Source organism: Brachyhypopomus gauderio, chromosome 18, assembly GCF_052324685.1.
Source record: "Brachyhypopomus gauderio isolate BG-103 chromosome 18, BGAUD_0.2, whole genome shotgun sequence".
In the NCBI taxonomy this organism is placed as follows: Eukaryota; Metazoa; Chordata; class Actinopteri; order Gymnotiformes; family Hypopomidae; genus Brachyhypopomus; species Brachyhypopomus gauderio.
The window spans coordinates 13,673,612-13,693,445 of NC_135228.1; the positions used below are offsets into that span (position 1 = coordinate 13,673,612).

The 19,834-nt window shown below is 46.0% G+C and overlaps 2 protein-coding genes and 2 non-coding genes across 8 annotated transcripts in view; 1 reads left to right on the forward strand and 3 right to left on the reverse strand.

Moving 5' to 3' along the window:
* LOC143482390 (actin-binding LIM protein 3-like) overlaps positions 1-13,797 on the forward strand; it is a 55,161-nt gene extending 41,364 nt beyond the window's left edge. The window contains exons 8-23 of one of the 5 annotated variants that reach the window (XM_076980732.1): positions 826-884; positions 1,072-1,143; positions 2,511-2,666; positions 3,276-3,305; positions 3,860-3,989; positions 4,584-4,685; positions 5,633-5,686; positions 7,298-7,408; positions 7,629-7,693; positions 7,814-7,967; positions 10,353-10,382; positions 10,837-10,895; positions 11,014-11,074; positions 11,185-11,192; positions 11,327-11,407; positions 12,461-13,797. In XM_076980732.1, coding sequence (XP_076836847.1) covers positions 826-884; positions 1,072-1,143; positions 2,511-2,666; positions 3,276-3,305; positions 3,860-3,989; positions 4,584-4,685; positions 5,633-5,686; positions 7,298-7,408; positions 7,629-7,693; positions 7,814-7,967; positions 10,353-10,382; positions 10,837-10,895; positions 11,014-11,074; positions 11,185-11,192; positions 11,327-11,407; positions 12,461-12,574 — 1,286 coding nt within the window. In that variant the 3' untranslated portion in view covers positions 12,575-13,797. Of the gene's footprint in view, positions 1-825; positions 885-1,071; positions 1,144-2,510; positions 2,667-3,275; positions 3,306-3,859; positions 3,990-4,583; positions 4,686-5,632; positions 5,687-7,279; positions 7,409-7,628; positions 7,694-7,813; positions 7,968-10,352; positions 10,383-10,836; positions 10,896-11,013; positions 11,075-11,184; positions 11,408-12,460 lie in introns of all 5 variants that reach the window. The other 4 variants (XR_013122205.1, XR_013122207.1, XR_013122206.1 and 1 more) reach the window with 4 other exon arrangements.
* Positions 13,749-19,710, reverse strand: cct6a (chaperonin containing TCP1, subunit 6A (zeta 1)). Its single transcript, XM_076980733.1, has 14 exons — positions 19,479-19,710; positions 18,711-18,774; positions 18,391-18,525; positions 18,022-18,195; positions 17,295-17,398; positions 16,984-17,094; positions 16,698-16,857; positions 16,312-16,394; positions 15,937-16,033; positions 15,686-15,833; positions 15,129-15,262; positions 14,833-14,935; positions 14,628-14,700; positions 13,749-14,230 (listed from the first exon to the last, which is right to left on the reverse strand). Exons 1-14 carry the CDS (start codon positions 19,613-19,615, stop codon positions 14,158-14,160), a joined length of 1,596 nt encoding a protein of 531 aa, XP_076836848.1. The 5' UTR covers positions 19,616-19,710; the 3' UTR covers positions 13,749-14,157.
* On the reverse strand, positions 14,441-14,569 carry LOC143482487 (small nucleolar RNA SNORA15). Its single transcript, XR_013122248.1, has one exon. It is a non-coding gene; the product is annotated as a small nucleolar RNA SNORA15 (small nucleolar RNA).
* LOC143482488 (small nucleolar RNA SNORA15) lies at positions 16,109-16,253 on the reverse strand. The gene has a single exon (XR_013122249.1). It is a non-coding gene; the product is annotated as a small nucleolar RNA SNORA15 (small nucleolar RNA).
* Positions 19,711-19,834: the final 124 nt, after the last annotated feature.

The following is a 19,834-nucleotide window of genomic DNA, read 5'->3' on the forward strand; positions in this document are numbered from 1 at the left end:
AGTCCCCAGAACACTTTGCATGTAACTCTGGAATATCCTCATGCCAGCAGTCTTTATGTATAAAACATTTTTGAGCTTACAGTAGCCTACTGGGCAGATGCAGTTAATTAATCGCCTAATGTAATCTCCGGATGGATTGATTATGCATTTTGTGGCGTTGAGCCTAATTTTAATACCTTGATTTGCAAAATTTGCTGAGAGGGAGAATTTTTTTATTTACGGTGACGGGGACTGACAACTCTGAGGTTAACGATGGATTACAGTCATGAAACCCAAATGGATTTGAACCAAGGCCAGGGGCCATATATCGCGGACATTCATGGACCTTGCTAGCGGAATTAGATATCAGCTTACGAGCCCTTGCGCAGTACTGGTTACCACAGGCAGCAAGAGGAATGCAGGTAAAGGAACTGTGATCATAACGCTCGGTTGTTTCTCTTATGGGTTCCAAACGACTGAAACTCCGCCCCCGTTTTCTTAAGTAGCAGCTTGTCTTCGTTCTGCGAGAGTGTGTGCATGTCTGACATTGTTCATGCACTAAGAAGGGGGGGTTAGTGGACGCCATACCTGCCCACACGCGTGTCCCCGCTAACGTACAGACTGCCACGGCCCCGCGATCGATGCGCTGGAGCTGCTCAGGAGCGATGTTGTTCTAGCTCATCGCTTTCAAACAGCGAGCGAGGTGCAGCGTCTGAGGGCTAAGGAGACGGCCCTCCTCCGGTAGAGGGGCGCGACAAAGAGTTGCGTCGCCTGTGGAGATGTAGGTAGCGACCGAGTTCTCCGTGTCAACACTCCAGCGTCTTCTTACTGTGTTCCCTCTCGTAGGCTCGGAAGTGTGGCACCCGCTGTGTAAACAAGCTGCCAAGACTGAGAGGAAACTCAGGGTGAGGCTCTGGTCATCCAGCGCACTAGCAGAACCTGTGAAGTGGTGAAGTGGTATGGTGGCATACATGCATATTGTTGAATGCATACTGTGTGTGTGTGTGTGTGTGTGTGTGTGTGTGTGTGTGTGTGTGTGTGTGTGTGTGTGTGTGTGTGTGTGTGTGTGTGTGTGTGTGTGTATTCTTACAGTTTAGACGCACATCAGAGGCCTCCATCTCTCCACCTGGATCCAGTATAGGCTCCCCAAATCGAGTAATTTGTGTAAGTAGTGCACCATTCACACACTCTCACACACACACACACAAACACACATACACACACACACACACACAAACTCAGAGAAGCTGTGTTCTGCACACCATGTTTTATAATTACCAGCCATTAATGTGAAATATATGTTTTCAGATATATGTCACGTAAAGGCCTCTAATAAGGCGTAACAATCTGAATGGGTCCAAATTAAGCTTAATCTGGCTCAGTCAGGAAGTAGGTCATCACTGACAAATGATGCTATTTCTCCAGCACCTTTTTTTGTTTATTGCACTGTTGTGCAGTTGTGTGAATTATTAAAATAGTTTTCGTTGTTTTCATATGCGGTGAAGCTGTATCAGCAGCCAGTTCCAGCACTCCACGGGCCTTGTTTACCCAGAACACCACCAAGCATTCATGATCTGTGGGAGTACGAGGGAAGGAGTAGTATTGGGGGGGGTGCTTTGTTTTTGCCCGCTGTAGCTTTTGATTACTCTGACGCCAGTTATTATTTGATCAGCCATGGTTGAGTGAGTGATTATTTGAGCTGTCATGATTAAGTGGGTAACTGTTTAAGCAGACACTTGCTGAGTAGGTAATTATTTGAGTGGCCATGGTTGAATGGGTAAATATTTGAGCAGCCATGAATGAGTGGGTGATTGACCAGCCGTGGTTGAGTGGATAATTGTTTAAGCAATCGTGGTTGAGTGGGTAACTGTTTGAGCATGGTGCTATAAAAGTGATCCACCCCTCTTATTGTGTCCCAAATGCCGTGTGTGTTCATAAGCAATTACGTTTTCCTGTACCACCCACTTTATTATAAACACCTGTGCTGCACCTAATTCTGGGTAGCTCCTACACCTGTGCTGGACTCAAACTGGCCGATTCTGCAGAATCACCAGTATTGTAGATGCACAAGTTTATTGATAGATTATTGCAGATTGTAAGCCACGTGTTGCTGTTAGCCTCTGTGTACTACATTACCCACACTGCACCGCTGATCTACAATGAATCTGCAATAGATCCATGTTTGTAATAAAGTGGGCAATGCAAACATGCACAATATATTTATGTTTATTTATTATATATACCTTAGGCAGCAGCTGTCCATGTGTGCCTTAAACACATGGGCAATGGGTGTGTGTGTGTGCATGCGTGCGTGTGTGTGTGTGTGTGTGCGTGCGTGCGTGCAGACATCTTTGGTACATGCGGTCAAAAGCCTGCTGCAATGCTAGATCCAATCTCCAACTGGATCTGAGTCTGCCTCTGCAGGCTCTCTCTCTCTCTCTCTCTCTCTCTCTCTCTCTCTCTCTCTCTCTCTGTGGAATCCTCACAATCATTTCTCTCTGTTCTGTCCCTGTTCTATGTTTGCTCCCCAGGCCAAAATGGAGAATGAGATCCTGAAATGCAGGGATCTGGCCGCGCTGCCTAAGATTAAAACACTTTATGACGCACAGCGGCCTGATCTCATTCCTTACGCCGCCTATCACAGATTCTCCTCTGATGACAGGCTAGAGCACTGCGGCTATGGGGAGGTACTCAGACACCAGTACTGACTATCGCTTGGCTCTGAACCCCCACCCACTCCACCCACCCCACCCCACCCATTCACTCAGTGTAGTGGTTTTGTGTTTCCACTGCTCGCTGCCCATGTACATCCTACTTCCACGGTTATGTTTTAATGTTCAACCGAATCCATGTTCGCTCTCTGCTTTGGTTATGCGAATGATTATTGGAGGCAATGGATGTCTTTTCGTGCGGTTCCTGCCAAGCTGATGTCCGTGTTTGGAGGATAATAAGATGATAATACACAAATGTGATAGCTTGCATGGATTCTGGCTCTTGTGTCTACATGTTACAGCCCAACGAGTGTCCGAACACTGTGATGCATGGCTGCGCATTGCAAGGGATGAAACGCTGAAGGCAGTTGTGTCGAGCGTATACAAATCTTCCTAATGGGATTCATGAAAGTCGAATGACTATATCTTTCATATCAAGTTGCTCTTTTCCATTCCCTGCTTTCTTGTGCCATCTTCTGGCATGGGCCTGGGAGGAACGGAGTAATGGAGTGTGAAATGAATTTGTGCTTGCTTGATTTCCGCTCATTTTCTTCTCCTCTCTCCTCTCCGCCTCTGTGTGCACAGTCCATGGGAACGCTCTCTCCATATTCTCAGGTAATGAAGCACTTTCAAACTGGTCAGAGTGCTTGCTTGGCAGCAGAGAGGAGATCTTGGATGTAATGCTTGTCTTCAGAGGCAGCAGGAGATATAAACACTAAAGGGGAAAAATCTGATGTGACCTGATTAAATACCTTATTTGGTATTGTATATCATTTCTTTATAGTGACCTGATTAAGTACCTTAAGTATGAGTGTTTTGATGCATTTGTATCTGTGGTGTATAAGCCATGAATTTGTTTAGTCAAGGAATCAGGTTATGATGATGCACTGTTGACATTAGCATCACTCTGAAATTTGGCCTTGTATAAATTCTTCCTTTTCACAATATTTATTAAGCACTAAGGTGACAGTGTCCTTTTGATGGTTTCAATGGATATTTGGTTGCTGATTAGCCTTGTTTAAATTCCTTCTTGCGCTGTTATTGAATGTTCTCTGAAGTAACACTGTTCTCCTGGTGACTCTGGTGCTGTTGATGCAGGTGATTGACGCTGTGTACCGGGCAGATGGTGAGCCTGCCGTCTGATTGGTTCTCTGCTCTTTCTCTACCAGGAAATATACACCAGCCTGGACCTGAGGCACCGGCGCAGTTCGAGCCCCGGCTACATCGACTCGCCGACCTACAGCCGCCAAGGCCTGTCGCCCGCCACACCTCGCTCCCCTCAGCTCTACCGTCGTTCTGGTCAGTCCTCAACTCAATTGGCCCACTGCCTAACACCAGGAGAGGTGCCACAGGGGGCAGTCCCGCAGTATTCCTGCAGTATTCCCGCAGTATTGTCCAAACCAGGCTAAAATGACTGTTCATCCATCGCTCTGTGTCTAGTGCTTCTCAGCAGAAGAGTTTCCTGCCATTCTTTCATTTAGACGCACGCCATATTGCATCATATACGTCTTTATGATTGCAGCATCTCTTTTAGATTCTGCTGTCTCATGAACATTATTTACAATTTCAAAATGCAGCATGTCTCTCTGTACAGTTGGCTTCAATGGTAGTTTACCTTGAACATTTAGTATTTGCTAATTAATAGACCTATTGCTGGTTTAGTAGCATTCACTGCATTGAGTGAAATATTCCACAACATTAATGCTAAAGCTTTTCCTTTTTTTACTCTCTTTTTTACTTTACATCTGTGGGCATGGTGTGCTTAGGTACTAAACAGATCCCTGGCTGGCCAGCATGTAGGCCAGGCTATGGTTAGTAACATGAGAATGGGGGCGGGTCAAGCCTGGGCTCATGCTCTGGTTTCTGTGGCTGTGATTGGTCTTGGGTTCGCAGCAGGCACTGAGAGTGGCAGGAGCTCTCCCTGTTACAGTCAGCTTGATGCCAGGTGCAACACACCCACCATGTACCAAGGTCCCAGGCATTTTCATGTTCCAGGTAGGCTACTGCTTTTCTCCTCGTGGGTCCAGCCCATCCGTCCCTATTCCACCAGCAGCCTCAGCAAGTTAATGATCCAGAGTCTGAAGGCCACTACCTTAGGCAGCTTTATGAATCACACCTGATAATGTTCGTCTTCTCTTATCCATCCCACATTCTCCATTGCTCACCCATGAAATAAGATGTCACCATCAACAGGTTTTCCTTCAATGAGAGGTCCCTTGATTTACTAGTGCTTTCACTTTGTATTCTTGGTCAGTTTGCCAATATGCCTCAAAGAAAATGAGCACGGTATGTGTAAAGAAAACTTTAAACTTTTTATGGAGCTGTGATAATTTAATCATATTCGTGAAAACCACACTTTACTGTTTGGGCCAAATGACTTCCATAGATAACTCTCAAGGGAACCATTAATTGGATTTAAACACTGCTGTCAATGTTTTGTGTTTAATAGTCATTATGATGGATTGACTCTTCCTGTGGTCTTCCTGTGTCTGTATTCATGGGTGTTCTGCCCCAGTGGGACAACCCCATATTCCAAAGCTTACGCTGGTGAAACTTCCTCTGCTGACACCTCAGAATGAAAGCTTATTAAAGCCCTTCATTCTCTTATTATCACCCGGCTCCATGCTCTTCCACACCCTTCTACAAAGAGGTCAGGTTGGGCACCACAAGGGAGCAAGAAGAAACACAAGGAAAAACTTCATTTCCCATGAGCCTGAGGAATATGTGGAAAACTTTTAGACTGCCTTATAAACCCTGAGATATTTCACTCCACCCAACGATCTAGAACTGCCTGTCTAACCACACTGAAGTTTGCAGGCCAAAATATAAGTAGTTTATGGGCAGTCAATGACTGACCCATTCTCCCTTTTACCTGTGGGTCAAGTTCAACCAAAACACCCTGGTTTCTTTCACCTTTTTTCACTTTCTCTTTCTGTCTTTAGCCACTGGAGAGTCTAACATCTACAGAAAGCCCCCCATCTATAAGAGACATAATGGTATTTGTGTGGAGGCTTCTCTAAGAACGAGACAAAGGCTTGCATCCTTTCTCTCATTCTGGAGATAACCAGCATAGTGTGTCCCATGAGCTTGCAGTGTGTGCTGTGTCTCCAGCACCAGATGGCCTCATCCACTAACACCAGCACTGAAAATGAAGAGCTTATTTCATTTTTTTTTATGCGTGTTCTTTTCCTGTGCGGAGGTAGCCTCATTATTTATGATTTGTGAAGTCAACTGGCACTGGAGACAGTAATGTTTTGTTTGAATGTGCAAATTAATCATTATAAAATGGTAATGGAATGTCTGAATTTAAGCTCAATGTTAAGATCTCAAGCTAGATGACCTGCAATGCGGAATGCCTGGTTGTGTGTGGGACCACTGCATGGCGCACACCTGTGTTTTTGAGTGGCTTTGCTTTAGTGTTTGTTTGTATGGGTGCTATTCATTACAACTGCGTTTCTGCTGGGATTTCAACAAATAGCTTTTCTTTTCCTCAATTAAAAAAGATGAGCAATATTAAAGAATCCCCCCCAAACCAATCCCCCTACCTCCATCACCACCACCACTCCCACCTGTCGACCAGTTCGATGGAAGCCCACTCACAGCAAGGCCACGGTAACACCTCACCGAAAGTGTGAAGTACGCTGTGTGGACGCAGGAATACTTCTAATCTTCAGACACGGGAGGCTTTGGTGCAGACACCTTGGCCTTTACCTTACAAATCACACTTAACCCCAGAGACCACCTTGTATTGTTTCATCTGGCCTAATCTCTGATCTATTGACACATTATGGCGATCGGATTAGGTCACCTTGATTGGCCTGCTTGCATGTCCTGTATGTGGTGTGCTGTGGTCAGCATGTGCTTGCCTATTCTGGCCCTCATTTCTGTGGAGCACTCTCTCTCTCTCTCTGACCTGCTTCTTCTCCTCCCTGCTCTCTCCATCCTGACGGTTCCTCCCTCGATGAACCATCCACCCTGTAAGTACCCAGCTCCCCTACCGTTGTTTTCCTGGATTCTGTTTAACTCACCACCCAGCTACCTTGCACCTATACACACTGACCACTTTATTAGGCACCTGTCCTAGGGGGCTTATTTCATGTAGCTACAACCCAGGCTGTGTCTCGGCGTATTATTCCAGTGTATGACTAAACACATCAGTCTGCAAGTAGTTTAACCATTGTAAAATACATTTTAGCGTTCTAGCAGTTTTATTGCGTCCCATGGCTACCGCTAACATTAGCACGACAGAATATTAGTGTCTGGCTGAACTGAGGACAGTGACGACTTCTGATGCTCTATACGTGTATGAGGAGCGAGCCCCTCTCTGCGTCCTGCCCCTCCCCCTCTGTGCAGCTGGGCTGGCTGCGTGTTCACCTGAGCGATGCGGTGTCACGCGCAGCTCCGCTACTGATCGCGCGTTCACGGCAGCCGTTTTCGATCTCACCACCTCCCTGTGCTCATTTACCGCTTATCGACGTTTCGCTCGCACTTCCACGCTTGAGCGTGTCCCGTGAAAGCCCCGACCGTGTCCGCGGGATTTCTCCTTGGACAGTGCGCTCCGAATATCGCAGTTTCTTTCTGCCCCGCAGACGATGACGAAAACGAAGCCCTGAAGAGTAAAACCAGTGAGGATATTCTGTCTTCGCCCTTCTCGCCGTTCTCTTCTGACCTCTCCCAGCAGTCTGACTCTGACTATTTCTACCCCGGCTCTCCTAAAGGTGAGTTGTTGTTCTTGAGGTTTTTTTTTTTTTGACTGGTCTACATGGGTCCCTCTTGACTTTGGAAATGTCTGTTTTCATAAGGTTGATGTTTTGTTTATTTTTGCACCGTGCATATGTAGTTTTTTATTCTATTTTAAATACTAGGTCTTTCACCATCTGTCTTTCACCATCTCTCTGTCTCTCTATCTGTCTCACTCTCTGTCTCTCTCTCTCTCAGTCCCCCGAGGCCGCAGATTCTCTTCGGGAGGCGAGGAGGACGGTTGGAATCAGAGCATTAACAGAGTACAGACTCCTTCCTTCTTCCTCCTGTTTTCAACCTTCCGCACTTAGACTTCCTTACCACCCGCACATGTAGCCGCACTCCAAGACCTTCACACACTCCCTCTCGTCTTTCTTCTCCAGCTCCAAGCTGGAATCGGCAGGATGATCCTGAAGGAAGAGATGAAGGCCAGGTCCGGTTCCCGTGACAGCGACCCCTGGAGCGGCGCACGGGACTCCCGCAGAGGGAGCAAAGAGGCACTTCACAATACCGGCTACAGCAACACGGTCAACGGCTGTAAGGGCCCACGCTTTCCCCGCCCCCACACACGCTTCCCCACCCCCACACACGCTCTCCCCACCCCCACACACGCTCTCCCCGCCCCCACCCACACTTTCCCCACCCCCACCCACGCTCTCCCCGCCCCCACACACGCTCTCCCCACCCTCACCCACGCTCTCCCCGCCCTCACACACGCTCACCCTGCCCTCACCCACGCTCTCCCCGCCCTCACCCACACCTTCACCCGACCCACGGATCACGGGGAGTACAGGAGTGCTGGTCCCGAAGGCAGAATGAATCTCAGAGTAAATATTTCTTTAAGGATGTCAACCTGCCTCTGCAAAGAGTCAAATCCTTATGTCATTCTTACACTGCGTGTTATCTGTTCAGTGTAATCCCTGTATCTGCTGGAGAAGGATGCTCTGTGTAAAAGCCTCATTGGAATCTATGTCTGGATTCCATAAGAGAGATGTTAAGTTTGAATAGTAGTTACTAGTACTGGAGTGAAAGAGGACCTGCTGGGTTGGAACAGGTATTCTGGAGCAATATACAGAAGTAATGAAAAGAGCCTCAGGGCTGATTGGTGTAAATATGTGTGCATGTGTGTGTGTGTGCGCGCACTTTGCAGTAAATGGATAAATGGAAATGAAATTCAAGACAGGGAAAGATCTTTGTGTTAAACTAATGTTGGAGACAGTATATTTTAAATCTAAAGTGTTTTCCATTTCACAAACTAAAGATATAAGAAGTCATGCGCTTGGTTGAGATTAGGACTAGGCCTACATTTAGTCCTGATTTATTTCAGGGTTACAGATGCTGTGAGTGTTAAGGGCATCAGGTCAGGGAGGCAGACTTACATTTTGAGTAGGCTTTAAGGATCAAACAGATTTGCTCGTGGCTGCACTACACACCGCACGGATGCGGCACAAAACATGAGCATGTGAGATGAACCCAGAGCATGTGGAGTAACCAGGCTGTCTGGAAGCTTGGTTGGTCCCCATGGCGACTGGATTAGTCAGGAAGAGGCAGTATCTCCCCTCCAGCACTCACTCAACCTCAGGACTGATGAGTCTCCCGAGGAAGGGGTGTCCCTCTCCTCATACCTCACGTCTACCAGCGAGGGGCCCCCGGCTCTGTAGAATATCACTGATGTCATCGTGCTACACAAATGATTTGCACGAGCCAAAAAAGCTTATTTGATGGCTCACACACACACACACACACACACACACATAAATATTGCCAAAAGTATTCGCTCACCTTCCTTGACTCACACAAGAGCTTAAGTGACATCCCATTCCTAATCCATAGGGTTCAATATGACGTTGGTCCACCCTTTGCAGCTAGAACAGCTTCAACTCTTCTGGGAAGGCTGTCCACAAGGTTTAGGAGTGTGTTTATGGGGATTTTTGACCATTCTTCCAGAAGCACATTTGTGAGGTCTCATACTGAGGTCAGGACTCAGGGCCAATCAAGTTCATCCACACCAGCCTCTGACATCCATGTCTTTATGGACCTTGCTTTGTGCACTGGTGCACAGTCATGTTGGAAGAGGAAGGGGCCAGCTCCAAACTGTTCCCACAAAGTTAGCATGGAATTGTCCAAAATGTCTTGGTATGCTGAAGCATTCAGAGTTCCATTCGCTGGAACTAAGGGGCCAAGCCCAGCTCCTGAAAAACAACCCCACAGCATAATGCCTCCTCCACCAAACTTTACACTTGGCACAGTGCAGTCAGACAAGTACCATTCTCCTGGCAACCACCAAACCCAGACTCGTCCAGTAGATTGCCAGATGGAGAAGCATGATTCGTCACTCCATAAGACACATTCTCTGGCTTGGATGCAGCTGCTTGACCATGGAAACCCATTCCATGAAGCTCTCTGTGTGTGTGTGTGTGTGTGTGTGTGTGTGTGTGTGTGTGTGTGTGTGTGTGTGTGTGTGTGTGTGTGTGTGTGTGTGTGTGTGTGTGTGTGTGTGTGTGTGTGTGTGTGTGTCCACCTATGTCCCTGTCCTCTGTTATTTATGAGTGGCAGCAATAAAGGCAGTCATGTTCTCACTCATCATTCTGTCTTCATGAAAGAAACATCACCATAAAAACAATGATTGGACTGACCTCTGGGTAGACTGTAATGGAAGCCATGCCCAGTGGAACAGCCTGACTAACCTTTATTCTCATGTGCCAGTTCTACAAATCTCTCTCTTCCATACACTCTGACATGTGCACACATTGACATCTATCACTTTCTTTCGATTTATCCACTAAATCAGTCTGTTTGACACCCTGTCTGGGTGAGTAATTGATTCAGTACTAAATGATTGAATTGTCTTATCGACATGGTGGTAACTCCATCTTTAAGTCTTCTCTCTATCTCTCACTCTCTCTCTTTCTGTCTCCCCAGCTCCTAGATCTCACCACAGTGCAGACAATGGTGAGTCACTGAGAGGTGATGTATGGTTGTCTTACTACCCCTCTGTACTGAGTGCTCTGTGGATCTGACTTTGTGTGTTTATGTAATCGTTCCTCATTCTTCTCTGAGAAGCTTGGCTTCAGGTCTTCAAAAAGTAGATGCTATGAAAAAAAGAGTTGACTGCAAGAAAGAGGATTTTGATAATGAATATAAATAACTCGCACTTTCTTTTTTGATGTCTTGCATCTTTCTGGCCTAGCAATTTATTAACTTGCAGGGACTGGATCTTTATAGGTGTGCAAAGGGCGCCCTCTAGTGTCTGTACACTGTTTTCGCATGCTCATTCTGGTCATGAGTATGAGCGATTTTGTGTCATCAGGTCTTCCAACTCTGCTTTAGACTGAGGTACGAAGCCGGCACTGTATAGTCCTTGAGCTGCTTTCATGCTTGTTTGTGCATGTGTGTCTTTTCACAGATTCGTTCGTCTCTAAATCAGCCTCTCTGCCAGGGTATGGCAGAAGCAACCTAAACAGGGTATGAATATTTCATACATTCTGACATTAAATCTTTTGAGTAAAACTGAGAGCTTATGAACATCCCAGTGGAGTTAGAAATAAAACATTAAAGATGGATCTGCTACCTTCCTTTCTAGCCCCACAGCGCTGACTATTTCCACTACGACAGTGCCAATGCAGTGAACTGGGGATATAGAGGTAAGCGTTTTCTCTGTGACGCCATAGTGCCAAAGCCCAACTGAGCAACAAAAGCTTCAGCCGAGCTTCAAAAGAACTGAGCCGCACACGCGTCCTCTTCTCTGTTTCAGAATACAAGGTGGGAGTCCGCGCACATGGAGGTTTCAGATGCACTGCCCTGTGGCTGAAAACCGTCTTCAGAATTTTAGTATGAATCATGGCATGATTGCTCAACCTTAGTCACGTCTGTCACAACAATCTGACCTCTTTTAGGTTTACCCATATCAGGATCTGATGGTCACTGTTCGTGGGTGCAACCAGCTTCCTCGTGATGTGGACAGGGCAAGACTGGAGGTGAGTGACAGCCAGATTCCCTATACCCTGATACCCTATACCCCATAGTTGGTGACTCACCCAGATACCTTATACCCCATAGTTGGTGACTTACCCAGATACGCTATACCCCATAGTTGGTGACTCACCCAGATACCTTATACCCCATAGTTGGTGACTTACCCAGATACGCTATACCCCATAGTTGGTGACTCACCCAGATACCTTATACCCCATAGTTGGTGACTCACCCATATACCTTATACCCCATAGTTGGTGACTGACTCAGATATCTTATAGCCCATAGTTGGTGACTCACTCAGATACCCTATACCCCATAGTTGGTGACTCACCCATATACCTTATACCCAATAGTTGGTGACTCACCCATATACCCTATACCCCATAGTTGGTCACTCACCCATATACCCTATACCCAATAGTTGGTAACTCACCCAGATACCCTATACCCAAAAACAGCTTCAGGATATACTAAACAAAAAAAGCATACATTAGACAAAACCGTTAACACACCACCAATGTAAAAGTAATAGAAATAAAAAATAAGATAAAAATTACAGCAAAAACTAATAAAACAGGTCTCATGCTGGGTTAAAAACCACAGAATTAAAATGGGTTTTAAGACGAGTTTTAAAAATGGGCATTGACAAGGCCTGTCTAATATAAATCGGGAGGTCATTCCATAATTTAGGAGCAGCAGTTGAGAAAGCTCCATCCCCTCTGCTCTTATGCTATGGGAGTTAAAAACCCAGCAGCAGGATTCTGTACTTTCTGCCCCCACAAGTCTTTGGGGTCCGGGTCCAAGTTATCCTCTAAATTCCTTGAGGAATAACATGATAGTTAAAAAAGTGTACCTTCATTAAAAATTTGATGCTACATTTGCGTCTTACCACAGAACTGACCCGACCAACTACTGAAACATCAGACGTGATGGTGTCATTGAACTTTGACCAATTTGCGCACATGTGCAAAAGCAGCAGAGCAGTAGTGCCAAGTCGTTCACATGGCTTCTCCAAGTGTTCAAAGCTTTGTGCCGTGTGCTCATTCTTCCAGAGACACCTGTCCCCTGAAGAGTTCTTCCAGGTCTTTGGGATGACCATGGCAGACTTTGACCACCTGGCACTGTGGAAACAAAACGAGCTGAAAAAACAGGCACGGCTGTTCTAGAGAGCGCATCTCCAGACGTAATCCCGGCACAGAAGAGACTGGAGCCTTCACCTGCTTCACAACGGATACTTTCACAACTTTGTTGTTCACAACTTCCTGAAGAGTTCAGTAAATACTGTATTAAGTGTCAGGCTTCTCCTTCTACCACAGCCTCCCAGACAAAATTTCAGGTTACATTAATATAAGGATGATACAACAGAACGTTGCCTTATGACGACCCGGTTAACACCAGCAGCGGTGCAGCGATGAAAGACTGAATGCAGATGATCTTCACCTGTATGTGCAGACTGCATGATTGGTTTCTGAAAAGGAGAGATTGCATTGAAGACCCACAACTATGATGAAGAATGCTGGTTGTATGCAGGTGTGCGATAGCCATTACTTCTGAAGGAGTGTATTATGTACGTCTCAAAACCAAAGTGATTTTTATTTCCAGTGAATATATCGAAGTGTGCCATAGGTGAACCATCATTTAGAGTTTTCATTTGTGGGAGTTTGGGATTTATGGATCCAAAGAATGTACATTTAGCAAAGCGTATGCAGAGATTACTACGACTGTTTGAACAATTAATAAGATATGAAATAATATTTGACAACACATCTTAAAGAGCAGTTTACAGTTTAGTCATCTTTGGATTACATTTCCTCAGTTTGGAGTAGTTTAAAACTTAGTCAAACACTGGTATTAAAGGCTTTAAGGGTTGAATTTGGAGAAATTTGGTAAGTATGAGTAGAAAGACAAGTTATATAGACCGACAAAAAACACACACACCTATCTGGCATGGTGGGTTAATGACAAGTAAAGACCTGAGTGCATGTCTAGACCTTGTGATGTTTCACATTCCACACTGTCATTTTTATAACATCTCATGACATTTATGACATCTCATTTGAGAATAGTTTTATCTACTGCTGTATCAATGCCTTTATATAGCAATATTGAAGTGGAATCACTGTTTGCATAATTACAAATACTTAATTCCATGAATTTAGTGCAGAATAATGCTACTAGTTTTTTGAACCTCAAAAGCTGACTTATCTTTTAAGTGCATCGTACACAGTGGTCAGTTTTGTTATCCAAAACAACGCACAGCAGAGCTTTTTTTTTTTTTTTTGAATAATGCATTTTATAGACTAACTTTGCTTAACAAAATTTAATGATTGAGATGACCTGTGAAGATGTACTGGGTTAGCTTTATTTAAAGTAAAACGTTTTCAAGTGAGTATAACTCCGTGTGGTTTATTTCATATCGATTAGGTGCTTCCACCAGTCGGGTCATGCAAGGTCGTTCACTCTGCATTTTCATGAACTTAAACGTTTAATGGGTACAAAGAAAAAATGTGAGGACTACAGTTCAGTGCCTTTTAACAAAACCTCATAAATAACCCAATTGACTGGAGGAAGAGTCCCAGGGGGAAATTAAAACGCTACCGGGCACAGAAAATGAGCAGACATAGAATGTTGTCGCTGTGTGAATCCAGTCAGGACGCGGTTAGCGGGACACTCATGGTGCAGCAGGGCGTCTAATCTCCAGGCCAGCTCCAGGCCTCCTTAATCCTGTGGGCCGTCGTGCGCCGTTCTTTTAGCCTTTGAGGGAAGACATTCCAGCTCGCATGATCTCATCTACCAGGAGGATGTTGCTTGCGATTACCGTGCTGAGGAAGGAGAAGGGTGGGATGGGAGGAGGGAACCATTCATTAAAATCCTGCCAATTCCACACAGTGTCTAGCTTGCTAATTTCAGACCAAATTAGGCAATCGCCACCATAAGGTCTGTCTGCTTTAAAACATTTTACGCCAGCATTTTACGACAAGCTGATCACGGATGGCATGACCCTTACACACATTAACTAGTCTACGGAAAAGCACTGTGCTGTCCCTTAAGCAGATGATGCTTTTTCCAGCATCACCTTTTAAAAACAAGGGAGAGGGATGATCTTGCATGGTGTCTGACTGCCATTACTACAGATACAGTAAAACAGAATTCAGCCATGCCGGTAGTACTCACACAACTGATCAATCAACTCACGCAACCAATTCAGGGTTTACTCACCATGAGTGAAGCAGCTGCTTTTTAACACTATAGTTATCCCAAACACCAGCGTCCCCCGCCATCATCGGCTCACCTGGGAAACGTGACCATTCAGATGGAATATCAGTATTTTGTTGATGTAAAATTATAATCACTAAATCTTTACTGGAAGAGTTTATGTTTTAACTAGATTTGAATGAAGGGGCTGGGTGTGTGAGACGTGTACCTGTGCTCAGATCTACACCAATAAGCTGCCCAGACTCTTTGAATTCAGTCTGCAGCTTCACAAGAGTCTCCTGTGGGTCATAGCCTGAATTCTGAGCCAGGACCTACAGAGGAAACACACAGACAGACACACACGTTTATACTACAATCCTGAAGTTATGCAAGTGGGGAAACAGCAGATATCTTAAGTAGGGGACGAAAGTAGTAAAAATAAATAAATAAGTTTAGAAGGAGAAGGTGACTGAAGTGAAAAAGTGACCCCCAAGGTGGAGCGAGTCCCCAACAAGGTCACGCTACCTTTGGGATGACGAGAAGAGCGTCAGCAAACGCCTGCACACCCAGCTGAGCGCGACCCTTCACCTTGGGCTTGTGTTTCACCAGCGCGTCGGCTACGGCGACCTCAAAAGCCCCCGCTCCCGCCACCACACTGCCTGCACGCACAGGAACACAATCAGGAGTGAGGAGGTTTATGAAATGTCTTTCAACAGCCATTTGTACAAGCGGCTCCATCACCAAGGCGTGAAGCTGCCTCCTTGTGGCCGATTGTAGGAAGCGCCATGCTTTTCCTGAACAGCTGCTCTACAAAAGTTGCTTGTGTACGTCAAAAGTCAGCAGTACAGGGTATCCATTTAAAACGCGTTAAAATGCTAGGTGTTAGCATAAGCATAGCTTCTGCCCCAAATTAAGAGAAAATGAACACGATGCAAGATGCTGTTGAAGCAGAACAAAACAAGCAAACGCAACTGCTCCGTTTCAGCACAAGCAGAGCATCAAGATGTCACGAACGCTGACATCTGAGCTAAAAACGTCGACTGTAGTGTGAGCCGTCTGCCGTGTCAGGGCAATGCCCGTACCGTCCTCGATGGCGTTTTTGACCGCACGTAGCCCGTCCCGCACGGCATCCTTGATCTGCGTGAGCGTGTGTTTGTTGGGGCCTTTGACCAGCAGCGTCACGGAGCGAGGGTTGCCGCACTTCTCGATGAACGTGTACTTCTCTTCTCCCTGTCGCAAAGAGCACGCCATCACTGCCCGGTCCAGACGGACGAGCACCGAAACCGAAATCTCCCCTGAGCACCAAAGGGCCCGATGGGGATCAAAAACTGACCAGTGTGTGCTCGTAGACGAGACCGGCGTGGCCCAAACACTCGGGGGTGAGGTCGTCCACGGAGTTCATGGCAATGCCGCCACAGGCCAGGGTGAGCCTGGGAAAGCAGAAGACAACGGAGATGAGAACCACAAGCTGTGGGAAGACGCGGGGCTGTGGAGCCAGCAGTACATCGTGTAGCTCCCCCTCACATTAGTACCTCACGTTACACAGAAGTACCACCATGACTGAGAATGAATGAGAGAGAGAGAGGGGTAATCTGGCATGGTGTCTGACTGCGTTTACCATGGAACAAGTAAAACAGAATTCAGCCATGCCTCAAGTGTTTCTCCCCTGAGCAACTTTCCTGCGGCTACAGTCGGACTCTACACCTACCTCTCCATGTTCCTTCTCTTGGCCCGGCGCAGGGCTACGATGCCCTCTTTAGCCAGCGCATCCAGAGAGAACGGATCTATGCCCTGCAACAAAAGAACAGTTCAGCGCCAGCTCCAACACTCAGCGCAGGTTCTGACAAGACAGTGTGCAGTGTGCTGGTCCCATGAATACATGTAGTAAGAACAGACTGTCTTCTACTGCAGAGGTAGACCACACTTCACTATAGCACAGTATATGTCCATGGAACGCTACACAAGCGAGCCGTGGGTGTTTTGTGCATGAGAGAACTGTCCGTCAACTTAAACACAAACAAGAAAATCTAGTTCTACGCAATTTTGAACCGTTACTGTTCAAAGTCTGAGCATCACTAGGAGTTTCCTGCTTACCTTCTGGTTGATGACTACAAAGCCCTTCTTGTTGTCAGCACACACTTTGTTCTTCAGCGCGATGATCTTCTGGACACGCTCCTCAATGAACTTCCTCTCAGCCTTCACCAGCTTCTCCCGCTCGTCGGCGCTCTTGTAGAAGAAGCCTGAGTTCACCTCGCTGTGTGTGTTGGGGGGTAAGAATTCAGTGCAACACAAACCAGTAAGTTTATATATTGCTGATCATTATATAGATGTATCTATTATGACCAGGATGGAAGCCTGTGGGAATGGGGAGTAAACCTACGTTTTCTCATATTCCAGAGAGACGTTGCAGGTCAGGATGTAGGCGTCCTCCACTCTCTTCTTCATGTCTGGATGTCTGGCACCGTGGTCCAACACCAAACCTCTGATCAGCCTGAACATCAAAAGGGGAAAAAAAAACACAATTACAATTTAGTGGCCTAAAAGAGCCATTAGCAGCTTCTGATTTCATAGTAAATGTGAATCGGTCTCTTTCAAAGAGATACACAAATGACGACAAAACACCTACTAATTTGAAAGGTAAAAACGCCCCCAACTGTATACAGTGAATCAGTGCATCATGTAGGTTCTTACTGTGTGTCACTGTCCGTTTTGTGTTTCATTTCCATGATCTCCACCATAAAGAGGTCAATGGGCTCATTGGGTTTCTTTATAGCCAGCACTGCATCCACCACGGCCTGCAAGGCATATAAAAACAGAGTAGAAACTCTGAGAACATTAAATCACATCAAAACACACTTAAAAGGACCAAGACTGGTCAAAATGAACTGATATTTATATACCGAACTGAGGCAGAGATATTGTGAGCAGAGTACAAAGCACCTTCTACTGCAGAGGTGCAGTCCACACGTCACTATAGCACAATTCATGTCCAAGGAAGGCTACCATGAGTGTTCAAAGGGCTCAGACATTTGAGCCCTTGAGTGTTCAAGGGCTCAAATGCCTCTCCATTTCCTGACTAGGGCAGGATGAGGCAGCAGATCTGGCAACCGGCAGAACACCATGGGCCAGTGAGCCACGCTAGCCTGCGTACATCATCCACACCTGCACACGGCACTCAACTGACAACTATGACTAAATTCTTAGGCCAAAACACATTTTTGCTATATCCAGCTGTCAGTGCATCAGAACCAATCAATCATTAACATACCTAGAACACTCCTGATAATTTAGGGCAAATTTATGAACTCTGTTAGATCCAAAAGGACTGGACTGAGCAATGTTCTGTCCATGATCAAAACCACACAGCACACTCCTCTACAGATAGCCAGTGAGAACCAGAGAGATGTGTCTCCCATACCTCCGTGAGCAGGTCGGCCAGCTCCACGTGCACCTTGGTCCGCAGTGACGTCTTGGCCACGTTGATGAGGGTCTCGCGGTCCATCTCCCTGGTGATCTTCACGTCCTCCAGCACCTGCAGGGCCTTTTCCTTCGCGGCCTCAAAGCCCTCTGCAATGATCCTGGGGTGGAGTCCCTGTTGAAATAGGCAACAAGTTTAACAGTGCAACAATTCCCCACCCCACACCCTCCCCAAGAGTCTATATTAAATCAGGCTTTTTATGATTTTTAGATTAAGCCTGCTCAAATACAATACTTCTTTGCTCATTAAATGCTTGTCAGTTTTTTTTATATTGTGTTAACAAAACCAGCACAAAACATGAATGCCAACCTCAGAAATGTAAAGGTCTGCCTGTTTCAATAGCTCCCCAATTATGAGCACATTAGATGTGGTTCCGTCCCCGGTGATGTCATCTTGGGCTGTGGCTACTTTCGCAATCAGGGATGCAGTTGGATGCTGGATTTGCTATTTAAATAGGGAGAGTGAAACGTCATCTCCAGTACGTAATTCCAATAAAAACTTTATTTTTTATGTTTGTCCTTCGGATCACAGTACTGTACACACAAAGGAGATTTATTTAAGTATTGTAAACACTGTAAATATTGAGAAATATGGAAGCTGTCTGCTTAAAACAGACCATGCCCTCTTACCATCTCGTGCAACAGAACATTGCCATCTTTAGTGAGCTTTATGTCTCCTGCACCAGAGACAAGCCTGTGGATAAAACATACGGTCATATTTTAGGGTACAAGTTATAAACTAGTGTGTGTAGGGGTGTGGAATTCTCAACATTAAAGCTTACTAGATAATCAACTAACGTAGCAAGACCCCAGGGGTTGTTTAGCAACAAGAAGCTTAGCTAGCACGTTGCTATGCTAACTAACTAACCTGCCAGTTATATGACGAAAAAGGGTGGGTCAGTGATGCCGGCAGACAAGTAATGGCTAGTTTTTTGGGGAACATTTGTAAATTTAAAGCAAGCCCCAAGAAAACGTTTAACTTATCCTTGGAGACAAACCCCATGGTATTGCAGGAAGGATGTTTTGACTTTAATTCTGTTGGACGGGCTGGTGTGTAAGGCCACCGACACCGCTAGCAGGCTCAGGCGCTAACGCTAGCTGGCTAAAACCATGTGGATCTAACACTGAACTAGCGCGTTAGCTGGGTTAGCATCATTCTAAATCTAATAATGTTAGCTAGTTTGCAAACTTATTATGTGTTAAGCTATAATCGATTAGGCTTTATTTGTAGTTGTAGCCTTAAAATGCCCAAAAATGACAGACCTCTCAAAATACTTTTATTTATCAAGTTAGTAGGATTGCTAGCTGGTTAGGCTAGACAAGCGCTCGAGCTTCACGTAGCGTAGCACGCGCGCGCTAACAAAGCGACTCATGGCCGCACGCGAAGGCAGAACTTACATTTTCATGGTGCCCTTTGGTCCTAGGTTAGACCTCAGGACATCTTGTAGTCCGCGGGCGGCACTTATGTTGACAGCCAAGGCCGCCTGAGCCCTGGCTACCTCCGCTTTCGGATTAAGTGCCTTCACAGCAGCCATTCTGGTGTGCTACAGCCTCGTCAAAGAAGACTCAGAGAGCGGCCTCACACAGCCAGGCCGGTTTCGGAGACCAACGGAAGAGGAACGTCAAGCGTAGTCGTTTCCAGAAACCTCCAGCGTGCGTCCTTTGGCACGCCCCCCGGCTCGCTCTGATAGGACAAGAGCCGTTTTGACGAGTCGCATTGAAAGAATTGATTGGCTAACTGTGGCGTCTGTCTT

What these genes read in the sequence shown, in the direction of transcription:
- cct6a (XM_076980733.1), bottom strand. Translation starts at nt 19,615, where the DNA reads ATGGCTGCTGTGAAGGCACTTAATCCGAAAGCGGAGGTAGCCAGGGCT. An exon ending in AAAACGGACAGTGACACACA is followed by an intron (nt 17,095 to 17,294) that starts GTAAGAACCTAC and finishes TTTGATGTTCAG; the next exon opens with GCTGATCAGAGGTTTGGTGT. An exon ending in CAAAAACGCCATCGAGGACG is followed by an intron (nt 15,263 to 15,685) that starts GTACGGGCATTG and finishes CTGTGCGTGCAG; the next exon opens with GCAGTGTGGTGGCGGGAGCG.